The following is a 22,078-nucleotide window of genomic DNA, read 5'->3' on the forward strand; positions in this document are numbered from 1 at the left end:
TGCAAATGCATATGCAACATGCAGATGCATATAATCCAGTCTCTAGTAACGACACCTCACAGACTTTATTAAAAGGAGATTTAAAGGGTACCTATGCACTCTCAAGAAGAAAAGAAGTTTGCCTAACTTGCTCAGAAAACTTTCGTCCATAGGTGGAAGGTTACACAGTAATATTCCAGTCTTCTTCTTCTACTTCTTCTTCTGTCATGCATTAAGCTTTCCCTTAGCCTGTTGCAGCTACATCTGAGCCTTCCATTGTTTTGAAGGTCTTCCAATGCATCTTTTACCTTGTGGAGTATATCGATAAAAATGTAGTGGTAATCTTGATTTATCCATTCGTAACAGATGGTATATCCATTTTTGTTGGTATTCATCAACCTTACAGTTTATATCGAAAATGTTTATTTCCTTCCTGACATCTGTATTTCTTTTGTAGTCTAGCTTGGTGTATCCTGCTATGTAACTGAGGAATTTCATTTCATTGGCTTGTAATCTTATTTTATCTTTCTCTTTCATTACCCAAGATTCACTTCCATATACTAATGTTGGTACTGGCACAACTTTATAAAATTTTAGATATGTTTCTCTTCTTACTTTACATTGTGGGGCTCTTCTGATAGTGCCATTTAAGTAGATAAATTTCTCAAATTGATCTTTTTGATCTAGTCTCTCCTGTATGACAGCATGGTTCCTAGAAATATGAATCTATCTACTTGCTCTATAAATCTTGTTGCCAATAACTTTTTTTTTGTTCTTACTGGATTTTTTCCACAGAATGCTATGGCTTTTGTTTTTTGTATTGATACTGACATATTACACGTCAGGCATGTTTGGTATAGTTCATAGGCAGCTCTCTGCATTCCATCTTCATTAGTCGAAATTAACGCTTGGTCATCTGCGAACAACAAAGTCATAATGTAATCTTTTTAGTTGAAGTTATATGTATAGTTCTTCAGTTTCATTCTCCATAGCCATATAATGTTGTCAATGTATATATTAAAAAGCAGTGGAGAGAGGCTGCTACCTTGTCGAACTCCTAAATTAATAACCTTTGTTGTTTCTTCATTATCCCCATCTTTTGAACTATGTGTACAATGTGTATTGGTATACCTCTTCTTATTAAAATTTCCCACAATAGCTGTCTATTTACTTGATTAAAAGCCTTTACATAATCGACAAAAAGGATGTGTGCTTCTTTATTGAATTCCTTATGTTTTTCCTATAATTTGCTGTAGCATATATATGTTGTCTATGCAGCTTCAGCTCTTTCTGAATCCATTTTGTTCTTCTGACAGCAGGCACTCCATTATGGGTTTTAGTCTTTCAGTTATTATTCTAGCATAGATCTCATACACTGTATTTAATAGTGATATCCCTCTATAATTTTTTGGTTTAAGTCAAATTAAGGCTTTTTAAAGTGTACTTCAAGGAGTGAGGTAAAAGCCATTGAGACAATAGGTGCCCATCATTATTCTCTGGAGTATGGTGAAAACTTTCAATTCCTAAATTAGACAAGCTATTCCGTAAGCAGCTTCTTTCTTGGACATTTAAGATTTCTTGGTTTGTGGAGAAAAATACCTATAACAAATTTGTTTGTGTGGCCATCCTCCACAGCAAGCACAGAAATATTTGTTTTGTAAATGGAAATGCCTTCTCTTGCTGCATTGTGTTTTATTTTCCCAGATGCGTTTCACCTTAAGGCATCATCAGTGGGATCTATAATGATACAGTTACGATACACTTTTGTTTTGATAAGTATTATTCATAGATTATAAAACAGTTCACTGCTTGCTTTTTATGTAAATAAGTGATTACTTATGGCTCTTCCTGTTTTTAGTTGGCAGCGGTGTTTCCTCTCATTTAGTCACATGGTGGTCGTACTGCCACTCTGTTTACAAAACATAAGCATGTTTTTTGTGTTCCAAATGTTTTTCTCCCACTTTTCATTTTGTTTGCACATGTTGTTTTGATGTATTATCAGTATTTTGTCACTAGTATATACATGACACTAATACTGACATAACTACTTTAAGTTCACTGTGTATATTATTATTATGATAAAATCTGCCATCACAAGTGTTACACTGTAATTGATGTATAGCTGCTTTCTGCTATATATCTCGTTTTTTGTCAGTTTTGGAGTGTATTTCGGGATATAATTGTCTGTTGTGTGTGATATTTCTTCCCTGTCTTTTTAAAATGTTGGTGATTTTATATGTGAGTTTGTGTTTGTATGTCATTATGTACGATCTTGTGTTTTCTCTTATGTTTTCTTGAATATTTTGAGTAGTTGTTATGGTACTGAGTGACTGTGATTGTGGTTGGTTCTGCTGTGATGTTGTCAATGGTTTTGTGCTTTCTGCTTTAATTTTACTTTTAATTTTGTTGTTTGGCTTTGTGACTCTGTTGCTATTATACCAATTGTTTAGGGCTATCTGCACTATTATGTCCAGTTCTGTACTGACAAGGGAAGATAGGAGAGAAAAAAATCAGTGTCAGCATCGGATTAACTAGAGAATTAGTAAAAAAATAAATCCATACTATAATAACCAATATGAAACCACAACAAATAAAAAACAAGACAAATCCAGAAGCTAAAACACGGAAAAAAACTTCAAAATCAGAATGTCGTCATTTCAAAGAACAAGACATTGAAAAAACACAAGAATTCATTTCACATAACAACATTACAATATTAAAATCAGATCCAAGAAACAGATTCCAGACAAAAGTAAAAACCACACTCTGAAAAATATAGACATCACACTGGATAACACAGATAAAAGAAAACTGACACAGATTAATCCCACTGCACCTGTTTTCTGAAGCGAATCAAAGATCCACAAACCAAATCTTCCTGTGAGACCACTACTGCACTTCAGAAAATCCCCCACTTGCAAGCTTGTAGGATACATGTTAAAATTACCATCTGTAAATTTCAAAGTATGAGAAGACAGAACCATTAAATACACTACACAGCTAATACGACAAATGAAAGATACAAATATCCCAGAAACAGCAACACCCCTCTCATTTGATATAGAATGCATGTATTCCAACATACCAGTACCAGAAACAATAGAAATTATAGACAAAATTTTAAAACAATTAGTCAACTTTCTGATTAGCAAATGAAGGAAATACTCACATTAATACAGCTCATAACAGAATAAAAGTACTTGCTATTCGATAATGAATTTTATTTACAAGAAGAAAGATTACCAATGGGATCCCCAGTGTCAGGATCCTCAACAAATATTTTTATGAACCACATTGAACAGATCATTTTCAAAAAAGGTAGCAAAAGAATACAACATACTCACTGGTTCAAGTATATGGATGACATTCTTTGCTTAATAAATGAACCACAAACAAAAACTGAAAATAACACACTGAAATCAACAAGGTACGTAAAAACGTAAAATTCAAATGGAAAGAGAACAGAATAACAAAATTAACTGTCTTGATATAACAATCAAAAACCAAAACAAAAAGTGCATGTTTCAAATTTACTGTAAATGCATAGTAACTGAAATTATCATCCACTAATCCTCAAACCACCCACACTCGCAAAAGCAAGCAGTACTTTGACATGTGCTCCATAGCCCCAACACAGTCCCACTCAATAAAGGAAACTACCAAAGAGAACTGGACATAATAATGCAGATAGCCCAAAACAATGAGTACAATAGTAACATGGTCACAAAGCTCTACAACAAAATTAAAAGTAAACTAAAAGCAGAAAGCACAAAACACAAAACCATTGACAACATCACAACAGAACCAAACACAATCACAATCACTCAGTACCATAACAACTAAACAAAATAATCAGGAAAACATAATTGAAAACACAAGATGGTACACAATGACATACAAAAACAAATTCATAATCGCCAACATTTTCAAATGACAGGTAAGAAACATAGCATACACATTAGACAATTCTATCCAAAAATACACTCCAAATCTGACAAAAAACAGAGATATATACCAGAAAGCAGGTACATATCAATTACAGTGTAACACCTGTGATGACAAGTACATAGGACAAAGAGGCAGAATGTTTGATGTCAGATACAAAGAACACATGAGAGCCCAAAAGTATGGGACAAACCACTCCGCATTTGCAGAACAACTAAGAGAACACAATCACAAACCAACCAGTAGAGAAGAAGATGTGAAAATAAGTAGAATCAACAATAAAAAACACCTCCTAACCCTACAAGAAAATTACCACATACACAAAACCAAAGCAGAAAATAAAACCCTGTTGAATGGTCAAGTAGATAAACCAAACAACTCATTGTTTACACTAACAGATAAAATAATAAAGTAACACTACAACAGAGGACTATTATCATAATGGTGATGATAATAATAATAATAATAATGATACATCCCAATCCCCTTTTTACTCACCCATCCATGAACCTCTCCACAAAACATTTAAACCCCAACTCAAATCAAACGGTGGAAAGGGGGGGGGGGGGGGGGTGGAATAATAAATAAATAAAAAATTGCATGCATGTATACTCTCTCTCTCTCTCTCTCTCTCTCTCTCTCTCTCTAACACACACACACACACACACACACACACACACACACACACACACATATATATATATATATATATAAACTTACAGAAATGAACAGATGTTAGTTTTCAGATTGGCAACATGTACATGTATGTAAACAAATCAAACAGTATGAAATACACAGTGAACTCAAAGTAGTTACGTCGATATTACTGTTATGTATATACTCGGATCAAAACAACAGGTGCAAACAAAATGAAAAGTGGGAAGAAAAATGTTTGAAAAACAAAAAGCATGCTTATGTTTTGTAAATAAGAGTGGTAGTGCAACCTGCGTGTGACCAAATGATAGGAAATACCGATGCAAACTAAAAACACGAAGAACCATAGTAATCACTTATTTACATAAAAAGCGAGCAATGAACTATTTTATAATCTGCAAATAATACACCTCAAAACAAAAATGTATCATAACTGTATCATTATAGAGCCCACTGATGATGCCCAAAAGTGAAAAAAGGTGAAATGCACCTGGGAAAATAAAACACAATACAACAAGAGAGGTGTTTTTATTTACAAAAAAATATCTATTTTTAAACTGTCATATGCTTTTTTGATATTTATGAATATAGCAGTGATAATTTTGCTCTCTGACAAGGCAGTCAGGATACAGCAATAAGATAGAACTTCTACAACAACAGAGAAATGGACTACAAGTGATAACAGTAAACTGTGACAAAAGATGGTAACATGAGTTCTTAGTGAAGATTTGATTTAATGAGCTTACCTGTAATTTCTGCTGATGAACAGGAAACATGTCAACCTTTATACTGAGAACATTGTTGCCAGAAAAACAAAGCATTGCTTCACAATGAGTATTCCATGCAACACTATTAGCATTAGGTTCCTGTGAAAAGAAGGATAAATAAATAAATAAAAATAAAAGAAAGATGAAATTAAAAAATAATGTTATATATACATAAAAGTGGAAAGGGTGCAGGGGTGGGGGGTTTCGTGTTGCAAGCATGATTAAAGTTAACAGGTAATAAGAAGTAATGAAAAAAATATCCAGTAATTTGCTGCCATGAACAATTTGTACTTATTCTTTCTATTCTTAATTTCTACCAATTATTATTCTAAGATATATACCTTGCAGCCAAAAGCATCTGGGCATCCTGCTGCATGTGCTCTGTGGGAGTCACCGATGGTTTCTTCCAGATGCTTATGGGACTTTGCCCTGGGCAAGAGATTCATGATAAATGCAAGCTGAGTAAGGGGCCAATACCATAAAGTACTCTCTGTAAAACTGAACTGGGATTCCATCTGGACCTGGCCAATTATTTGTTTCTAACTTTTTCAGTTGCTTCTTTATGTCAAGGATCACTATTTCTATGTCCTCCATGCAGAAGTCTGTGCGATCTTCCTGCGTGAATGATTTCTTACACATGAAATTTAGCCTCTGACTCTCTTAGTGATTTTACGTACAACCAGAATTATTGAGTTTTTGGCAAGATCTTTTCCCAAGGTATGCTGGTGGAAGTTGTATGCTTTGCACACAGATATTCTTAAGGACACACGAATTTCTACTTACTTTTGCATGTTGATGTTTGTGCATTCTTTTTTTAACTGAGAATGCAACGATCTCTGTTTCCCCAGCATTTTTCAAATCTGATTATTAAAACCACGGAGGGTCTGTTCCATCCTTGACCCACTTACACAGCACATACTTCTCCAGAGTGTGATTAACAATCAGTTTAAACTTTGTGCGTAATTCCTGTACATCCATCATACTGGAACTAAATTATGTCCTTTCATTGTCTAAGTGGGGTGTTAAAAACATGCTTAGCTGCTTTTTCTACCATAAATACTCTCCTAGCCTTCTTGATTAATTTTATCACCATTAGTAACTATCATCACTATGATGACATCATGATCACTAATGCCAGTCTGTATACTGAGACTGTTGATAAGGTCGGACCTGTTTGTAGCTACAAGATCTGCAGGTAGGCTGTTGAACTAGTTGTTCAAGATAGTTTTTGGAACAGTGTTAAAAAGTATTTCACAGGACTGTCTGTCTGTACCAGCTGCAGTGAATTCATGGATGGCACAGTCTATACTCGGTACATTAAAGTCGCCTCCAACCAATACTGCATTATTTGGGTATTTCTGCACTACTGCCCATAGACTTTCCTTGAATGATTTTATAGTTGTTATGGGGGAATCAAATAGCAGATAAAAACATCTTATAATTAACTCAAATTCACCTAGACCTGCTACTTGTGTCCACATAACTGCACAGTCAGGCTCACCTTCAACCTCTACAGATGCAACATTTTTGTAGATGGCAATGAACACTCACCTTCCTATGGAGTCTAATCTGTCTTTTCAGTATACGTTCTATGCCTTGCTAAACATTTCAGAGCTTTCTACTTTGGATTTCAGCCAGCTCTCTGTCCCAAGAATAATATGGATGCAACAACTTTCCTGGAGGGCAACAAGTTCAGAAACTTTAGTACAAATTCTTGGACAATTTATTGTTAAAATGTTGGCAGTTGAAGTGTCCTCACTTTGCACAGAATATGATTTTGCTCTCTGTGTATTGCCTGGTGAGTACTGGTCAGAGGCTCTCAAACTACCGCCTAGTCTAAAATAAACACCAAGTGCACCCCGCAATTACTCTGCTGCCCAAGTAGCTGCTTCCTTTGTGTAGTGCACACCTCTACAGGAGAGTGCTGCAATTCTTTACCCAATAATGAAGGTCTAGAGGTCTGTAGCCAAAACCATCACAGAATCGATGGAGCCTTTGGTTGAGATCCTCCACATGGCTCCAAACCAGAACACCAATCAGTTCTAAGAACGATGTTGAAAATTCTGAGCTCTACTTTCACCCAGCTCTACTTTCACCACACACACGATTCCAGCAGTCTTCATCACTCCTGTCAGCCACTCTGAACTGAGGATGTCCTAAGAACCCAAGTGACACATGTCATTATGCCGTGATGCCACTGCATTAGAATGACCAACATTGGCAACAAGCAGAAACTTGGCAGGAGACAAGGCCGCCCAGGATAGCCTGTGGGACACCATGATCTGTTTATCATGCACACCTAATTGCACCACCTGCCAATTATGAGAAAGGACATTCCTTGCCACTGCATGCAATTCCACAATCTGAGTAAAATCAGCTATGGAAGGGTTGGACAATGTAAACGCCCTAGTGTGAACCTCGGCATCAGGAGTGGACTAGACAATGACCTCACAAATTAGCAAGTATGTGTAAAAGATAACACATCAGGACATTCAAAATGACCCTTGGATGACAGCCCTTGAAGATTGGCAATCCAGATCACATACGACTGGCCAGGGCACTAGTGATGCTGGTTAACTGCAACTGTGCTGCCACCACATGGGTTTGATGTCTAAAATAATGTACGAGCAACCAACAAAGTCCATGACAGGGGAGTTTGTAGGGGTCTGTGAAAGGCTTCAAATTTTTGACAACAACAAGCCAGCCTTATCAACTGGATTGACAATACACCTTACTCGGCAATGCATCAAGGACAGCACAGGTATTTTCTCCCACCGTTCCATCAGTTCAGCAAAACTGGCAAACAACGTTGGGGTTGGCGAAGAAAACTGCACAGCTGATGCCTGGCCCCCACCAGGGAGGCAAGGGCGCAAAGGAAGTCTGCATTCTGCTTCATCAGTGACTGAACATACTCCTGCTGCTGTAGCAGCTGTTGCTGCTCTTTCTGTAGATGCAACTGCTCTTGCCAGCATTACAGAAAAGCTGGGTTCATGGTGGTCCACGTTAACACTAGGAAAAGGCGAAAGGAAAATATAGGGGCATCTCACACATAAGAATGTCCTTCATCACCACTTTAGTGTCTGCATAGGCGAGACAACGTCACTACATTTCAAGTTTGGCATGGATGCTTCACGGGCCAACAATGACTCAAAACTAACTGGGTAACAGAAGAAAGGAGCACAAACCTGCTGTGCGAGTCCAAACCTACATAGAGATGGGCAGAGGAATGACTCACATGTGGTTGGTGCGGACAGCTAACAGGTAAGTACTCAGCAACCACACATGGCACAAAGCACAAGGCAAGGTCTGCAGAGGTTGAACTCCATGTAAGTGCTTGCTTGCACGACCTACTGCTGCCCACAGGTAAACACCTCAGCCAGCATACCATGCCATGCATCACAGGCACCCTCCACAGCAAGTTTCTGCACTATCCCGCTGCGCAACCCACAACATCTCATGTGCCTCGATCTCAATGTCTGCTGGCGGGGATACTAAACAAAGAAATGATCACTGTATCATAATTAAAACCAGATGGATCTGCTGTGCTGGTTGTTTCAGAAGCCTGTCCTAAACCCTAATGAATACCTTTGAAATGATTACAGTGTCAACTGTACAGCAGGTAAATTCACTAAAAATATGATGACAATTAATTACTATCAGAACTCTCCTGAATATTAAATGCCTTAATCGTAACAATGAAGGAAATAGGTTTGGAGCTAAATGACCCATTGGCATTGATCTCAGTAATGACAGAACATAATCTCAGAATAGGGAACAAGGGAGGTAAGGAAAATACAGCAGCAATGTAGCTGTAAAGGGTTTGTACCCCACTTCACCTGAATTCAGTTCCAGCATCTTAACCACTGTGCTTCCCCACTTGGTTCACAATAGGAACAGAAGGAGGCACCTAATGCCATTGTGGTAGTTACATGGTAAGTAAGAGTGAAATGAAAAGCAGGAAGTGTCCAGGGATTTTTGACCACATATTGTATTACACATTATACACAAGCACCAAAGAAACTGGTATAGGCTTGTGTATTCAAATATAGAGATATGTAAACAGGCACAATATGGCACTGCGGTTGGCAACGATGACATAAGACAAGTGTCTGGTGCAGTTGTTAGAATGGTTACTGCTGCTACAATGGCAGGTTATCAAGATTTAAGTGAGTCTGAACATAGTGTTATAGTCGGCGCATGAGCGATGTGACACAGCATCCCCGAGGTGCGATGAAGTGGGGATTTTCCCATAGACCATTTCACGAGTGTATCGTGAATATCAGGAATCCAGTAAAACATCAAATCTCCGACACTGCTGTGGTTGGAAAAAGATCCTGCAAGAATATGACCAATGACAACTGAAGATAATCATTCAACATGACAGAAGTGCAACCCTACTGCAAATTGCTGCAGATTTCAGTGCTGGGCGATCAACAAATATCAGTGTGTGAACCATTCAATGAAACACCATTGATATGAGCTTTCTGAGCTGCAGGCCCACTTGTGTACCCTTAATGACTGCCTGACACAAAGCTTTACACCTCGCCTGGGCCTGTCAACATCGACATTGGACTGTTGATGACTGGAAAACATGTTGCCTGGTCGGACGAGTCTCATTTCAAATTGTATCGAGTGGATGGACGTGTACGGTTATGGAGACAACCTCATGAATCCATGGACCCAGCATGTCAGCAGGGGCTGTTCAACTTGTAGAGGATCTGTAATGCAGTATGGCATGTGCAGTTGGAGTGATATGGGAGTGCCAAGTATGTAAGCATTCTGTCTGATCAGCTGCATCCATTCATGTCCATTGTGCATTCTGATTGACTTGGGCAATTCCAATGCGACACCCCACATGTCCAGAATTGCTACTAAGTGGCTCCAGGAACCCTCTTCTTAGTTTAAACACTTCCATTGGCCACCAAACTCCCCAGACATGAAGATTATTGAGCATATCTGGGATGCCTTGCAACATGCTGTTCAGAAGAGATCTCCACCCCTCGTACTCTTACAGGTATATGGACAGCCTTGCAGGGTTCATGGTTTCAATACACCCAAGAAATTCCCTCAAACATTAGTTGAGCCCATGCCACATTGTGTTGCGGCACTTCTGAGTGCTTGCAGGGGACCTACACAATATTAGTCAAGTGTACCACTTCCTTTGGCTTTTCAGTGTATAAGCACAGTAAAGGAAGTACACAAAATGAGTTTTTAGAAGCATAAATTACCAGATTAGAATTTAATGATTATTCAAACAATTTGCTCAACAACAATAAAATGACTATAACAGATAACATTCCTTTAGAATTATTAATGGATGTCTGAGACAAGTGGAAGACTAATAGTGCAACATCAGCTATAATAGTACAGCCCTTCCCAAGGAATTTTGAAAAGACGACAATTACGGTACCTAAGCAAGGAAATGCTAATGAACACTGAAATTAATGAACTCTGGGATTATTATCTGAAGCTTCAAAAATTCTGCTGAGCACTGTTAAAGAGAGATTAAAAGCTATGGATATGACTTACCAGCATTTAGGAGAGGACTGATTTTGGATTTTGGAAAGCAGAAAAACAAGAGAAGTCATTATAGCACTACAAATTAATTTAGGAAGAAATGAGATGAACAGGAAAATATAAACAACATTAACTGATATAGAAAAGTTTAACAGATCTGACAAAGTGGACGATAATATAATGTTTGGAGAGTGAAACAAAGGTGGAGTAGCCATGAGATAAAATGCTGTTTTCAATTTATACAAAATCACGTGACATTAAGAAAGAGGCTACATTAAGAAAAAGTGTCAGATAGAGGTGATCCTACATATTTTATCTTCTTGCAGAAAGTGCAATAGAAATAATCATAATGGATACACAAATATATATAACATTACATTTACCACTTATCATATAGCATATTCAGAAATGGACACGAGTTCAAAGTTCACTATTGTTCCAACATCATGTCAGAGAGAGAGAGAGAGAGAGAGAGAGAGAGAGAGAGAGAGAGAGAGGGTAGGCAGAGAATATACAAAACCAAGGCAAACGGAGAGTAAACATTAAGATAGGAAATATAACTCTGAAGCAAGTAAATGAATTTTCTGCTCAGGTAGTAAAGTACAGTAATTGACAACAACAGAAATAATGTGAATATTAAACAATGACTTGAAATGACAAAACTAGCTTCCAGAAATATAAGTACTGTAATTTTTTAAATAACAAACCCTTAATATAGAAGTAAGGGAAAAATTTGACACACACACATTTGAAACATTTTAAGGTGAAATAACAAAAAAGGAAAAAATTACAAACAATAGATGCAAAGATTCAGGAAGAGAGAAAAAAACAGCTTGAAAGATGGATAATTATAATTAAGATGATAATGTATCTACTGCATTAGCATTTAATCTTTCTTTGAGATTTTTTCCCCCTTTTTCTCTACCATATAACATTCTTTAACACCAGAATGGAGAAATGGGTCAAAATTTCCTGTCATACATTTTTCTTCAAGATTATATTCACATTTTTATTTTATTCATGAAAACATATGACTCTTCCTAATTTATTATCCTCTTGATGATGATATTTAGGATATGTAAAACAGTCATATTTTCTTGGACGTTTCATTCAATATACTTACAACAGTGGAAAGGGTCAATTCGACACCACCGCAATTTCTCTTCTGAATGTATGTAAATAATCAACAATGAAGCAGCAACAATAAAGGGTCATGCAGAGTTATTATTGCTCATTGTTGCATCTTGGCACATGTGTCTTCCAAACTGCCACAGTTTATATCGTGTCATTCATATAATATTCTTTGTCTGTGAAAGACATTTTTGAACATGTCTCATCAGTGTGGACTTTGATGAAGAAATGTTACATCTCTTACATTTCAACACTGAACTGGAAATTGACTTCACTGATGGCAATGTGGACTTTGGTAGAGAAGGATTCAAGTGTTGATCTACATCATCCCTTCCCTCATCCATCACAGCAGGCCCATTTGAATGCATCTACCAAGGATGGCTGTGACGGATGGAACCATGCGGAAGAAGATTGGCTGTGTACATTCTAAAGGAGAGAGGAGGTCCCACTATTTATGCCTGCCAATGAGTAGGCGACTCTATCATCTGTGCTTTCCATCTTATTTTTGACAAAGCAATGCTACATCTCTAGGAAGAGAGAGAGAGAGAGAGAGAGATTAGACGGTGTCACTTGAGAGACAGGTAAAGTTGATAGTAAAAGCCTCCAAGGGACACAGATATATCCCACAAAACAGGGCAAGGAGGGCTCTAAGTGTGTGGTGAAGCCAGATTCCCTAAAGTAGTAAACCTTTGCAAATCCTGGTCCTCCACATTGGGGATCAATCATGGGTCAAACAATCCCATACGGGAAAAATATGCTGTTTCAAAACTCAAAGGCAGGAGCAGCTGGACTGATGATACTGATGAAATAACAACGCAAGGAAAACGACAATGCAAACAGAAAATACTTATACTTTGCTGCTTGGTACGTGGAACTTTGAACAAACCAGGAGCTCTACATGGATTCAAACAAAAGATGAAGAAATAGAGCATAGGAGTTGATGCAATTCAAGAGGCTAGGTGGACAGGAGATGGTATCCTAAGAAGAGGCAATTACACAATTCTGTATAGTGGAGGGGACAGTTGTACAGTAGGTGGCATAGTTTTTCTTTTATACAGTAAGCATAAAGCAGCAGCTCTGAATTTTAACCCTGTAAGTGAAAGGATATGGAGTTTTTAAGAATGAAGGCCCGTTTTTTCATCATCATCTTTGTATATGTGTATGCACCTACAGAACATGAGGAGGACGAAATGAAAGATGAATTTTATGGTCGACTAGAACAGGAATTAGAAGGTACACCAAGGCATCAAGTGAAGATAGTGTTACGGCACTTCAATGAAAAAGTGGGAAAATAAGAAGCCTTTAGAGGGACAGCGGAGAGAAAAGCTGGCATGATAACTCAAATAAAAGTGAACAAAAACTTACTAGCTTTGCCTAGGGCAGTGAAATGGTGATGAAGAGTACAAGGCCCCAGAGAAAGAACATAAGGAAAGCCATATGGGGTTTGTTGGACTGCACCACTTTCGATCAAATTGACCATGTTGTTGTTGTCAGCAGACATGCAACTCAAATCTTTGAGACTGATAATTGTAGGAGAGCTGACTGTGACTTAGATCATTATATGATAAGAGTGAAATACAGACAACTTACTGCAGGCAGAACAACAGAAGAAGTATGAGGCTAAGCAAAACTGGACATTGGAAAGTATCGAAGAGAAGTGAAGTATCACGAAATATGTTCTACAAGACCTCATAGAAGAAGTTTTGGGTACAGAAGAAAGGGGGCAAAAGGCAGGATGTTTTGGTGAAGATTGTAAAAATGCACGACAGAGAGGAGTGAGGCAAGAAAGAAAATGATAAAACACAGCAACAAGATTTAATATAGAAGAATTCATGAAGAAAAGGAAGGAGGCAAATGAAAGAAATGAAAATCAGAGCAGAGATGGATTATGGAGCTAGAAGGTGAACATAATGACCAACGCACAAGGACACACTAAAAAAAAAGTCCAGGAATTGAAGAAAGGCTTTCAACCACAAACTGTATACAGCATAAATCAAGAAGGAAATTTTTAGGAGGAGAAAACAATTTAGACCCGTGGGCTGAACATTTTAGTGAATTGCTGAATGTTACCACAGAGATAAAACCAGGAGAAATCGAAACAGAGAGCAACCAGCCATGCCAAAACTTATCCAGGATGAAATACCTGTACCTACACCAACAATGGAAGAAGTTGGGTTGGCATCAAAAGCCTGGAGAATAATAAGGTTCCAGGGAATGATAACAGTTCAGCAGAGATGATACAGGGTGAGGGTAAACATCAGACAAGGATTGTCCACCAGCTGATCATTGAAATATGGGAAAAAGAAGTGACGCCAGGTCAGTGGAACCTGGCCATTATTTGCCACATTCATATGAAAAAGGACAAAGCAAACTGTGAGAATTACTGTGGGATGACTTTACTCGGTGTTGTGAACAAAGCCATTGCTATGATACTCGCTCCATTTACAGAAGAGGTAATTGTACACTTGTGAGGTTTTCGACAGTGCAGGTCAAAGACTGATCATATCGTCACTATAGTGCAAATAATGGTAAAGTGTTATGAATATAATGGGATGTACACCAGCTCTTTGTAGATTTCAAACAGACTTACAGTAGCATTAAAATAAAAAAATTGTATCAGTCACTAATGTGTGTGGAACACCCACATAAGTTAATTAGGTTGGCACAAATTACCCTCACCAGCACGAAATACCAATTGAAGTAGATGGACAACTCAATAAAGAACTTGAATTAACCAAGGGTTATGATGAGGGTTTGTTATCCACACTACTTTTCAACACAATGTTGGAAAGAGTAACAAGAAATGTGAAGACCAATGGCCTGGGTGGAACTTTTTAGCTGTATGAATTAAAACCTAGCATATGCCGATGATGTATGTATGCTGCCTAGAAAGCAGAAAGAGCTGGAAGAAGGATTTGGCAGACTAGAAAAGAAGGGAGAGATGTTGAGACTTTGCATAAGTGACACCAAAACACAGCATCTCTTTGCTTTCAGGAGAAACACTGCTGTTAAAGAGAAATACATCACCTTGCATAGGCCCAACTATGAGAGGAGAGAAGTTCCAACACTTTGGAGCATTGGTAACCCATGACAAAACAGCATAACTGATTAAATAAAGCCAAGGATTGCTGTGGGAAACAGATCTTACTGGGTATCACGATTATGCATTCATGTAGCCTGAGTAGAAAATCAAAGGTAACAGTCTACTGAATGGTTAAAAGGCCAGTGGTAATGTATGGCTCAGCAACATGGACAATGACTTTGCCTGAAGAGAAGTCTCTGAAAAGATCGGAGAGGAAAATATTAAGAAAGATTTTTGGAGCAGTGAGTGAGGCACGGCAGTGGAGAGTATGGAAAAACAAGGAATTGGAAGCACTATATGGTTACACTGACCTACTTTCGGAAATCAAGTGCAACAGATTAAGACAGTTGAGCCATGTAGAGCGAATGATAGAGGACAGATCTGTAAATAAGGTCTACAAAGGAAATCCAGGTGGCAGAGGGTGCAAATAGAAACCACAGAAGTGGAAATGGAAATGAGTGTTTGGCGTCAATGGCCGGGAGGCCCCTTGCGAGGCAGGTCTGGCCACCTTGGTGCAGGTCTTATTACATTCGACGCCACATTGGGTGACCTGTGTGCCAGATGAGGATGAAATGATGATGAAGACAGCACAACACTCAGTCCCTGAGCGGAGAAAATCTCCGAACCAGATGGGAATCGAACCAGGGCCCGTAGGGAAGCAATTTGTCATGCTGACCATTCAGCTATTGGGGCGGACACCACAGAAGTGATGACTGGCTAATGTGGACAATGACCTGAGAAATATGGTAGTGAGAAGATTGAAGAGACAAGCAGAAGATCATAAAGACTGTGCTGCGATTGTCAGAGAGGCCAGGCCCTACAAATGCTATAGCACCAAGGGGTGAGTGAGTAAGTAAGTAAGCCATTTGCACAAAACGTAAGTCTGTGTATGATCTTTGGTTGCATTCTTCAAGGCCTACTTTCCTCAAGGTGGTTATGCCAAGTGAAAGGTTTCAGGAGTTTCTCATGTTCCTCTGTTCTGATGAAAAAGCAATCTGACATGTACACCTGATAGCCAACGAATCTGCTTTAGTATGTCAAATTTGGTGAAATTTCTTGGAAAAAAGAACTCTTTTTTTAACCCGCTGGAGAAAATGTAACTATAGGTGAGCATCTATCGCCAAGCAAAACATATGGAAACTCACTCAATTCATGCCCAACAAATCTGACAAATATGGTCTCAAATTCTGGACTACTGCCCCTGTAGTGACAATGTATATGAGTACAGTGTTCCCATGCCTCTGGAAACAGGACAAGCATAGAGAGAACCAACTACTCAGAGAGTATACTGTTCTGTGTCTCCTGGAGCCATTTATAAATCAAGGTAGAAGTGTGATGACACACAGCTTCTACACGTCTCTTCAACTTGCTAAGAAACTCAAACAAAAAAACTTAATTATATAGTACAATAAACAAGAGGTCTAGTGTGAAATCCCTGATTGGGTAAAGAAGCAAAATGTTGAAATACACTCTACATACACCCTGCACCAGACTGGCAACAGAGACTGAACAATTACCGTATACCAAGAAAAGAAGAATAAAAATGTAATTCTTGTTAGTACCCTACTTGCTGAAGTAGCAATAAGCAAAGAAGGAAAGACGAAATCTCAAAATCATAATATTCTACAAATCGATGAAGTATGGGGTGGACGTGGTTCAGCAAATAGCCTGTAAATACACTACAAGTGTATGCTGCATGTCTTCTACAACATCTTGAACATGGTGGCAATGAATGCATAGCTCATCTACAAAATAGTAACAAAGAAGAAACTGGAAAGAAACCATAATATTCTATAAATTGATGAAGTATGGGGTGGACGTGGTTCAGCAAATAGCCTGTAAATACACTACAAGCGTATGCTGCATGTCTTCTACAACATCTTGAACAAGGTGGCAATAAATGCATAGCTCATCTACAAAATAGTAACAAAGAAGAAACTGGAAAGAAAGAAGTTCATACTTCTGCTGGAGAATAAACTCAAGGAGACAAAAGAACAAAATGAACAACAGAAAAAAGAAGAGGATATGGGACCAAAATCATATAAAAAATGTAAGAAGTGCCAAACTAGCCCGTGCAAAGGCTACAGTGCCACTGACAACAGTGTAAAGTGTCTCAAAGCCGGTTATGGGAAATGTGTGTGTAAAATAGAAATGAACTGTGCTAAGTGTATCTAGCAGATCCCAATGACTTGAGTAAAAAGTACAACAAAGCCGTGTGTATAACTTTTGTGAGTAGAATAAGGAGCATGTATATTAAATGTGTCTAGGTTTTACAAGTGGCTAATGCATAAAAGTCTGCTGTTTAGAAAACACATCAGCAAAATCAACGATAAATCAATCAGATTTTTTTGTTGTTGAAATGAGTAAGTAATGTTTTAATTATTGTATTTAATATCTATTATTATAACCTGAAAAAAGGTAGCGATTACCATACACTATAATAAAGTACTCGTTTAATTCAAATATGAAAATATTTTTTGCAGGGTCAAAACGACCCCTTTCTGCCATTTTAGGAATATCAGAAACTATTCAGTTCTAGTGTTAATGCAGTGTAGCAATAAATGAAATTGTACATGTGCACTCTGGCACTGAACCATTAACAAACAACACATTGACATTCAGATGCAAACTGTAATGTGGAACACTTACCTGAAACAATAATTCCTTTTTAACAAGATCGTAAACAAGGCACTGACTGCTTTCATCAACCACAGCTAACTTCTTTCTTGATGGACTCAGATCAAGGCATCTTACAGCAGAATCTACCTTAAGAAGGTGCACAGGAAATGGATTGTCGAGATATATCTTCCACACTTGACCATCTTTCAACCCTAAGAGCAGGCCTTCACGACCTGGAGGACCTCCGACAACTTTTATGTACCGTATGGCACATTCCATGACCCATTCTCTCTCTTTCGTACCTTCAAATGTAAGACATTGCAAACGTTTCTCCTGACACAAAACAAGACTGTTTGTGCATACTACTAGTAAATTACATTCCAATTTTTGATTAATTTTTTCTTTCACGCGATAATGCATTCCTGTGGAATCTCCTGCATATAGTTCATATATTACAACTCGTTCCGGAAGCTGAACCTGGAAGTCATATGCAATTAAAATTACTGGAATAAACTTAGATCAAATACATTAAGAATTTAACAAGAAAATCTAAAATGTAACACTTTATGAATAATACTTGAAAACAATTCACATACAAAAATATGAACACAAAGGAGTTGGTGAAAACAGTGGCACTGTTAAGGTCTCCAATGACAACAATGTCTGCAAGCACTAATTTCTATACTAAGAAAACTAAACTGCCCAAAAAATCTGTAACTACCTATGGTAATACTTAAATTTGATTTTAGCTTGAAAATAGCTATATTGCTACTATTTAATAAATAACTATGTAAAATAGAATCATAGTGGATATTACACAATGATACAAGGCAACTATTTACTGATAGGTGATTGAAGAGAGGTGCACAATCACACATAACAGTGCAGAAGCTTTCGAGCTTTTAGTCTCTGTCTAATTAAAGTACACACACACACACACACACACACACACACACACACACACACACACAAGCGCAGGAGGGGGGGGGGGGGGGGGGAGAACGAATGGAAATGATAAGATATTGTTAGGACTGGGTTAGCATACAAGAAGAGAGGAAAGAGTGAGGTTATGGGACTGGGAATATGGTAGCCAAGAATGAAGATTAGAAGAGACCAGGAACATTGTGAGAAAATTGCTGCATAGACAGTCCACAAAACAGATCTGCTCCATTTCTTCGTATAATCTCAACAAAACCCACCAGTGCTGCAAATAGGCCACAGCCCAGTAGCCATCTTATCACTCAGTCCTCGAGCAGCTCAACCATTATGAGGGATATCCTAACCAAGACCCTGCCTTCACCTCCCAAAATGGTATTCTGTTACCCACCTAACCTATGCAATCTTTTAGTGCATCCCTATTTCACTTCTGCTCCAAGTTCTGCACCCCCTTTGTCATCCCTTTTTAGTTAAGCAAGATGACACATCTATCACATACACACTGACTCGTTGCCTCCTACTGCAGTACTGCTAGAGGCATTTCACATCTCATTCAGATGTGGTACATTGTATAAATACAGCAAAATCATCTACCAATATGCTGCAACTACTCTGACGTTTTCTAAATAAGCAAGGAACTGCCAAGCTACCTATCTGCTTGAGTGGCCACTGTGGCTAGCCATAATCTTGATCAACCAGCTGTGGAACATATTTTACATCACAGCAATGATAACTTCAACAACTGCTTCAACAACTGCATTTGAATCCTCAGCCTCAGGGCCAATCCTTCTGAACTATGCAACTGGGAGGGAACTATTCCTCCAGTACAACACCTGTTCCTGCAATACCACCAACTTAACCCTCTGTTAACCCCATCCTCAGGCATTCCATTCTGTGCCCCCCACCCCCAACTCCCCCACTTTCATTCCTCATTTTAGTCCAGTCAATGAAGGAAAAGTACAGAAAAAATATAATGTAATCAAAAAATTTTTGCAGTGCTATGAGGGAGTGTCATGAACAACATACTAAAAATCCTGATCAATGGGTTGCGAGTGTCGGGATGGGGATAGGTTTAAAGTTCTTTTTTTTACGTTTTTCTCAAATAATTCAAAAATTGTGGCTTCTAGTGAAAATGTTTCCCATTACAGAATTAAAAATCAATAAATTTCCTAAAAAGAAGGTCCTAATAATTTCTTCTCTAGGATTAATGTTTTCCACATTCGGGGGATAGAAAAATCACATATTATTAAAAATATTGTTCTAACAGTATAAAGTTAATGTTTATCTTTGACAAAGCGGGTTACAAGCAAATATTAAATGTGTGTACCACATCTAAGTGCAATAGATCCGTATTAAGAAATAAGTTGTGTTCTGGGTATTTAACAACATGGAGGGGCGAGATATGTGGGGTAGAGGTGCAAGGGATGGTAGGTCGTCAAGTTGTTTTCATTCACTTCCCTCCTTCGTAGTCTGCAAACTGAAGCTCAAGCTGGTGGTTCCCAACTTTATTTACCCTACAACATGCCTTATGAATCACTGAGAACGCAGTGCGCATACATTCCCACAGAGTGTTTATTTTGCTCAAAATGCGTTAATACTTTGTGAAATGCAGATATGAGTTGTGACTCTTCAAGATTTCATGGCGGATATGATGTAAACAGTCTTCACGGGTTTGCCGCTGGATCACATTGTGCAAATTCCACAATATTTCCTTGGAGAAACTGACCGACATCTTCAGGTGGTTCAATCTAGGTATGACCAGCCACCAGCAAGGCTGAACCACCTGAAGATGTCGGACAGTTGCTCCGAGGAAATATTGTGGAATTTGTACAATGTGATCTGGTGGTAAACCTGTGAAGACTATTTACAGATATGAGTTACTAATAACACTAACACAGGTAATGCGTATGGATGGAATCCACAAAAATCTCTGCACACTGCTCTATGCTGTTAGAGGAGAAATTGATTCTTAGTCCTCTGTATAGCAACTGTAGGGTTATTCTGGGAAAGGCAACTTGCCCCACCATAAGTGCTGCTCACTTTTCAGTTTACAGACAACACCTTCCCAGCAATTCTTCTCCCACTCTCTTATTCGAGTAGACAAAATAACTATACTGAGCTAGTGTTTATATAGTGGAGATATTTTCAGTTTATTGAGTACTTATTTGCAACTGATGAGTGAACTATTATGTACAAAAAGCTAATAGCCAGAGCTGTCAACCATCTACCACAATGAACTGGCTTTTCCAAGTGTAGCATGCAGTCAATATGTACTCAACAATGTCGATTTCATTGTCTCCACTACCACTGGCTGGAATAATTTTTACAGCATGAGTGGTATCAAATTTATCGCCCCAGCCTCAGCTCTCCCAAATCTGCAGAGACCCTGGGGCTTAAATTGTCTCACTCTGCAACAGGAAGAGGCCACCTAGATGTTACAGAACTTCAAATATTTCAACATAAATCAAGCAAATTACTGTCCTAGACTTGAACATGATCAGTCCCAGTCCATTAGGCATATTAACACCAATCTTGGAAAATGTACTGTGGATGTGTGGTAAGTGGCAGCATGCAGTGCAGCACACTTTACAAGTGCCATCAATTTCCAAATGGAAAAAGATTTATGTAATCTATCAGTAACACACTTAATTGTGAGGGACATGCAGTAACTTTCTGGTCATTCATTAATTCACCACCAAATCACTAAAACACAATTACATGGCTTTACAATATGCTGTCAATGATATACAGCGGAAGTTGCCACATTTAGCAGTCCAATCCCTTTCCCACGAACACCACATAAGTTACTTACAACATCAGACTTAGAAATTAAACACAGAGCGACATATTTTATATTACAGCTCACATAAAACTGCAAATACGTACTCATTTAATACACTGAAAATATCCACTATACAAATATGAGATCAGTGAAGTTATTTTGTCTACTCGCATCAGAGACCTGGACAGGAATTGCTGGGGAGGTATAGCCTGGTTGTAAAGTGAAAAGCAAGTAGTGCTGATGGTGGGGAAAAGTGCCTTACCCAGAGGGAGACTACAGCTGCTGGACAGGCTGACTTAAGCATTATTTTCTCCTCTAGCGCTGTACAACACTGTGCAGCAATTTATGTACATTCTGTCGACATGCATTACCTGCATTAATGTTATAAGTAACTTTTATCTGCATTCCATGTAGTGTTAATGGATTTTGTAAAAAATAAACACTTCTGGCTGTGTCCGCACACTGCATCACTAGTGATTCATAAAGTGCGCTGTGGAGGGATAGTATAACTTTGAGAAACACACTGTAGTTGCTTCTTGTGACTTAATGGCATAGATAGAGTGGGGAATCACCTACTCGAGCTTCAGTTTGCACACCTATGGAAGAGGTAAGTGCATGAACACAATCTGGTAACCTATCTTCCCTCGCATTTCTACCCCACACTTC

At 38.3% G+C, this 22,078-nt stretch overlaps 1 protein-coding gene across 3 annotated transcripts in view; it reads right to left on the bottom strand.

Moving 5' to 3' along the window:
- LOC124604846 (intraflagellar transport protein 122 homolog) overlaps positions 1 to 22,078 on the bottom strand; it is a 239,008-nt gene that overhangs the window by 149,317 nt on the left and 67,613 nt on the right. For all 3 annotated transcript variants that reach the window (XR_006978594.1, XM_047136514.1, XM_047136515.1), the window contains exons 10-11: positions 17,725 to 18,171; positions 5,325 to 5,444 (exon numbers count right to left, since the gene is read on the bottom strand). Coding sequence is in view for 2 of the 3 variants with exons in the window: in XM_047136514.1 (XP_046992470.1) it covers positions 5,325 to 5,444; positions 17,725 to 18,171 (567 nt within the window). In the remaining variant the exon portion in view is untranslated. The remainder of the gene's footprint in view (positions 1 to 5,324; positions 5,445 to 17,724; positions 18,172 to 22,078) is intronic.

This window comes from Schistocerca americana, chromosome 1, assembly GCF_021461395.2.
Source record: "Schistocerca americana isolate TAMUIC-IGC-003095 chromosome 1, iqSchAmer2.1, whole genome shotgun sequence".
Taxonomy (NCBI): Eukaryota; Metazoa; Arthropoda; class Insecta; order Orthoptera; family Acrididae; genus Schistocerca; species Schistocerca americana.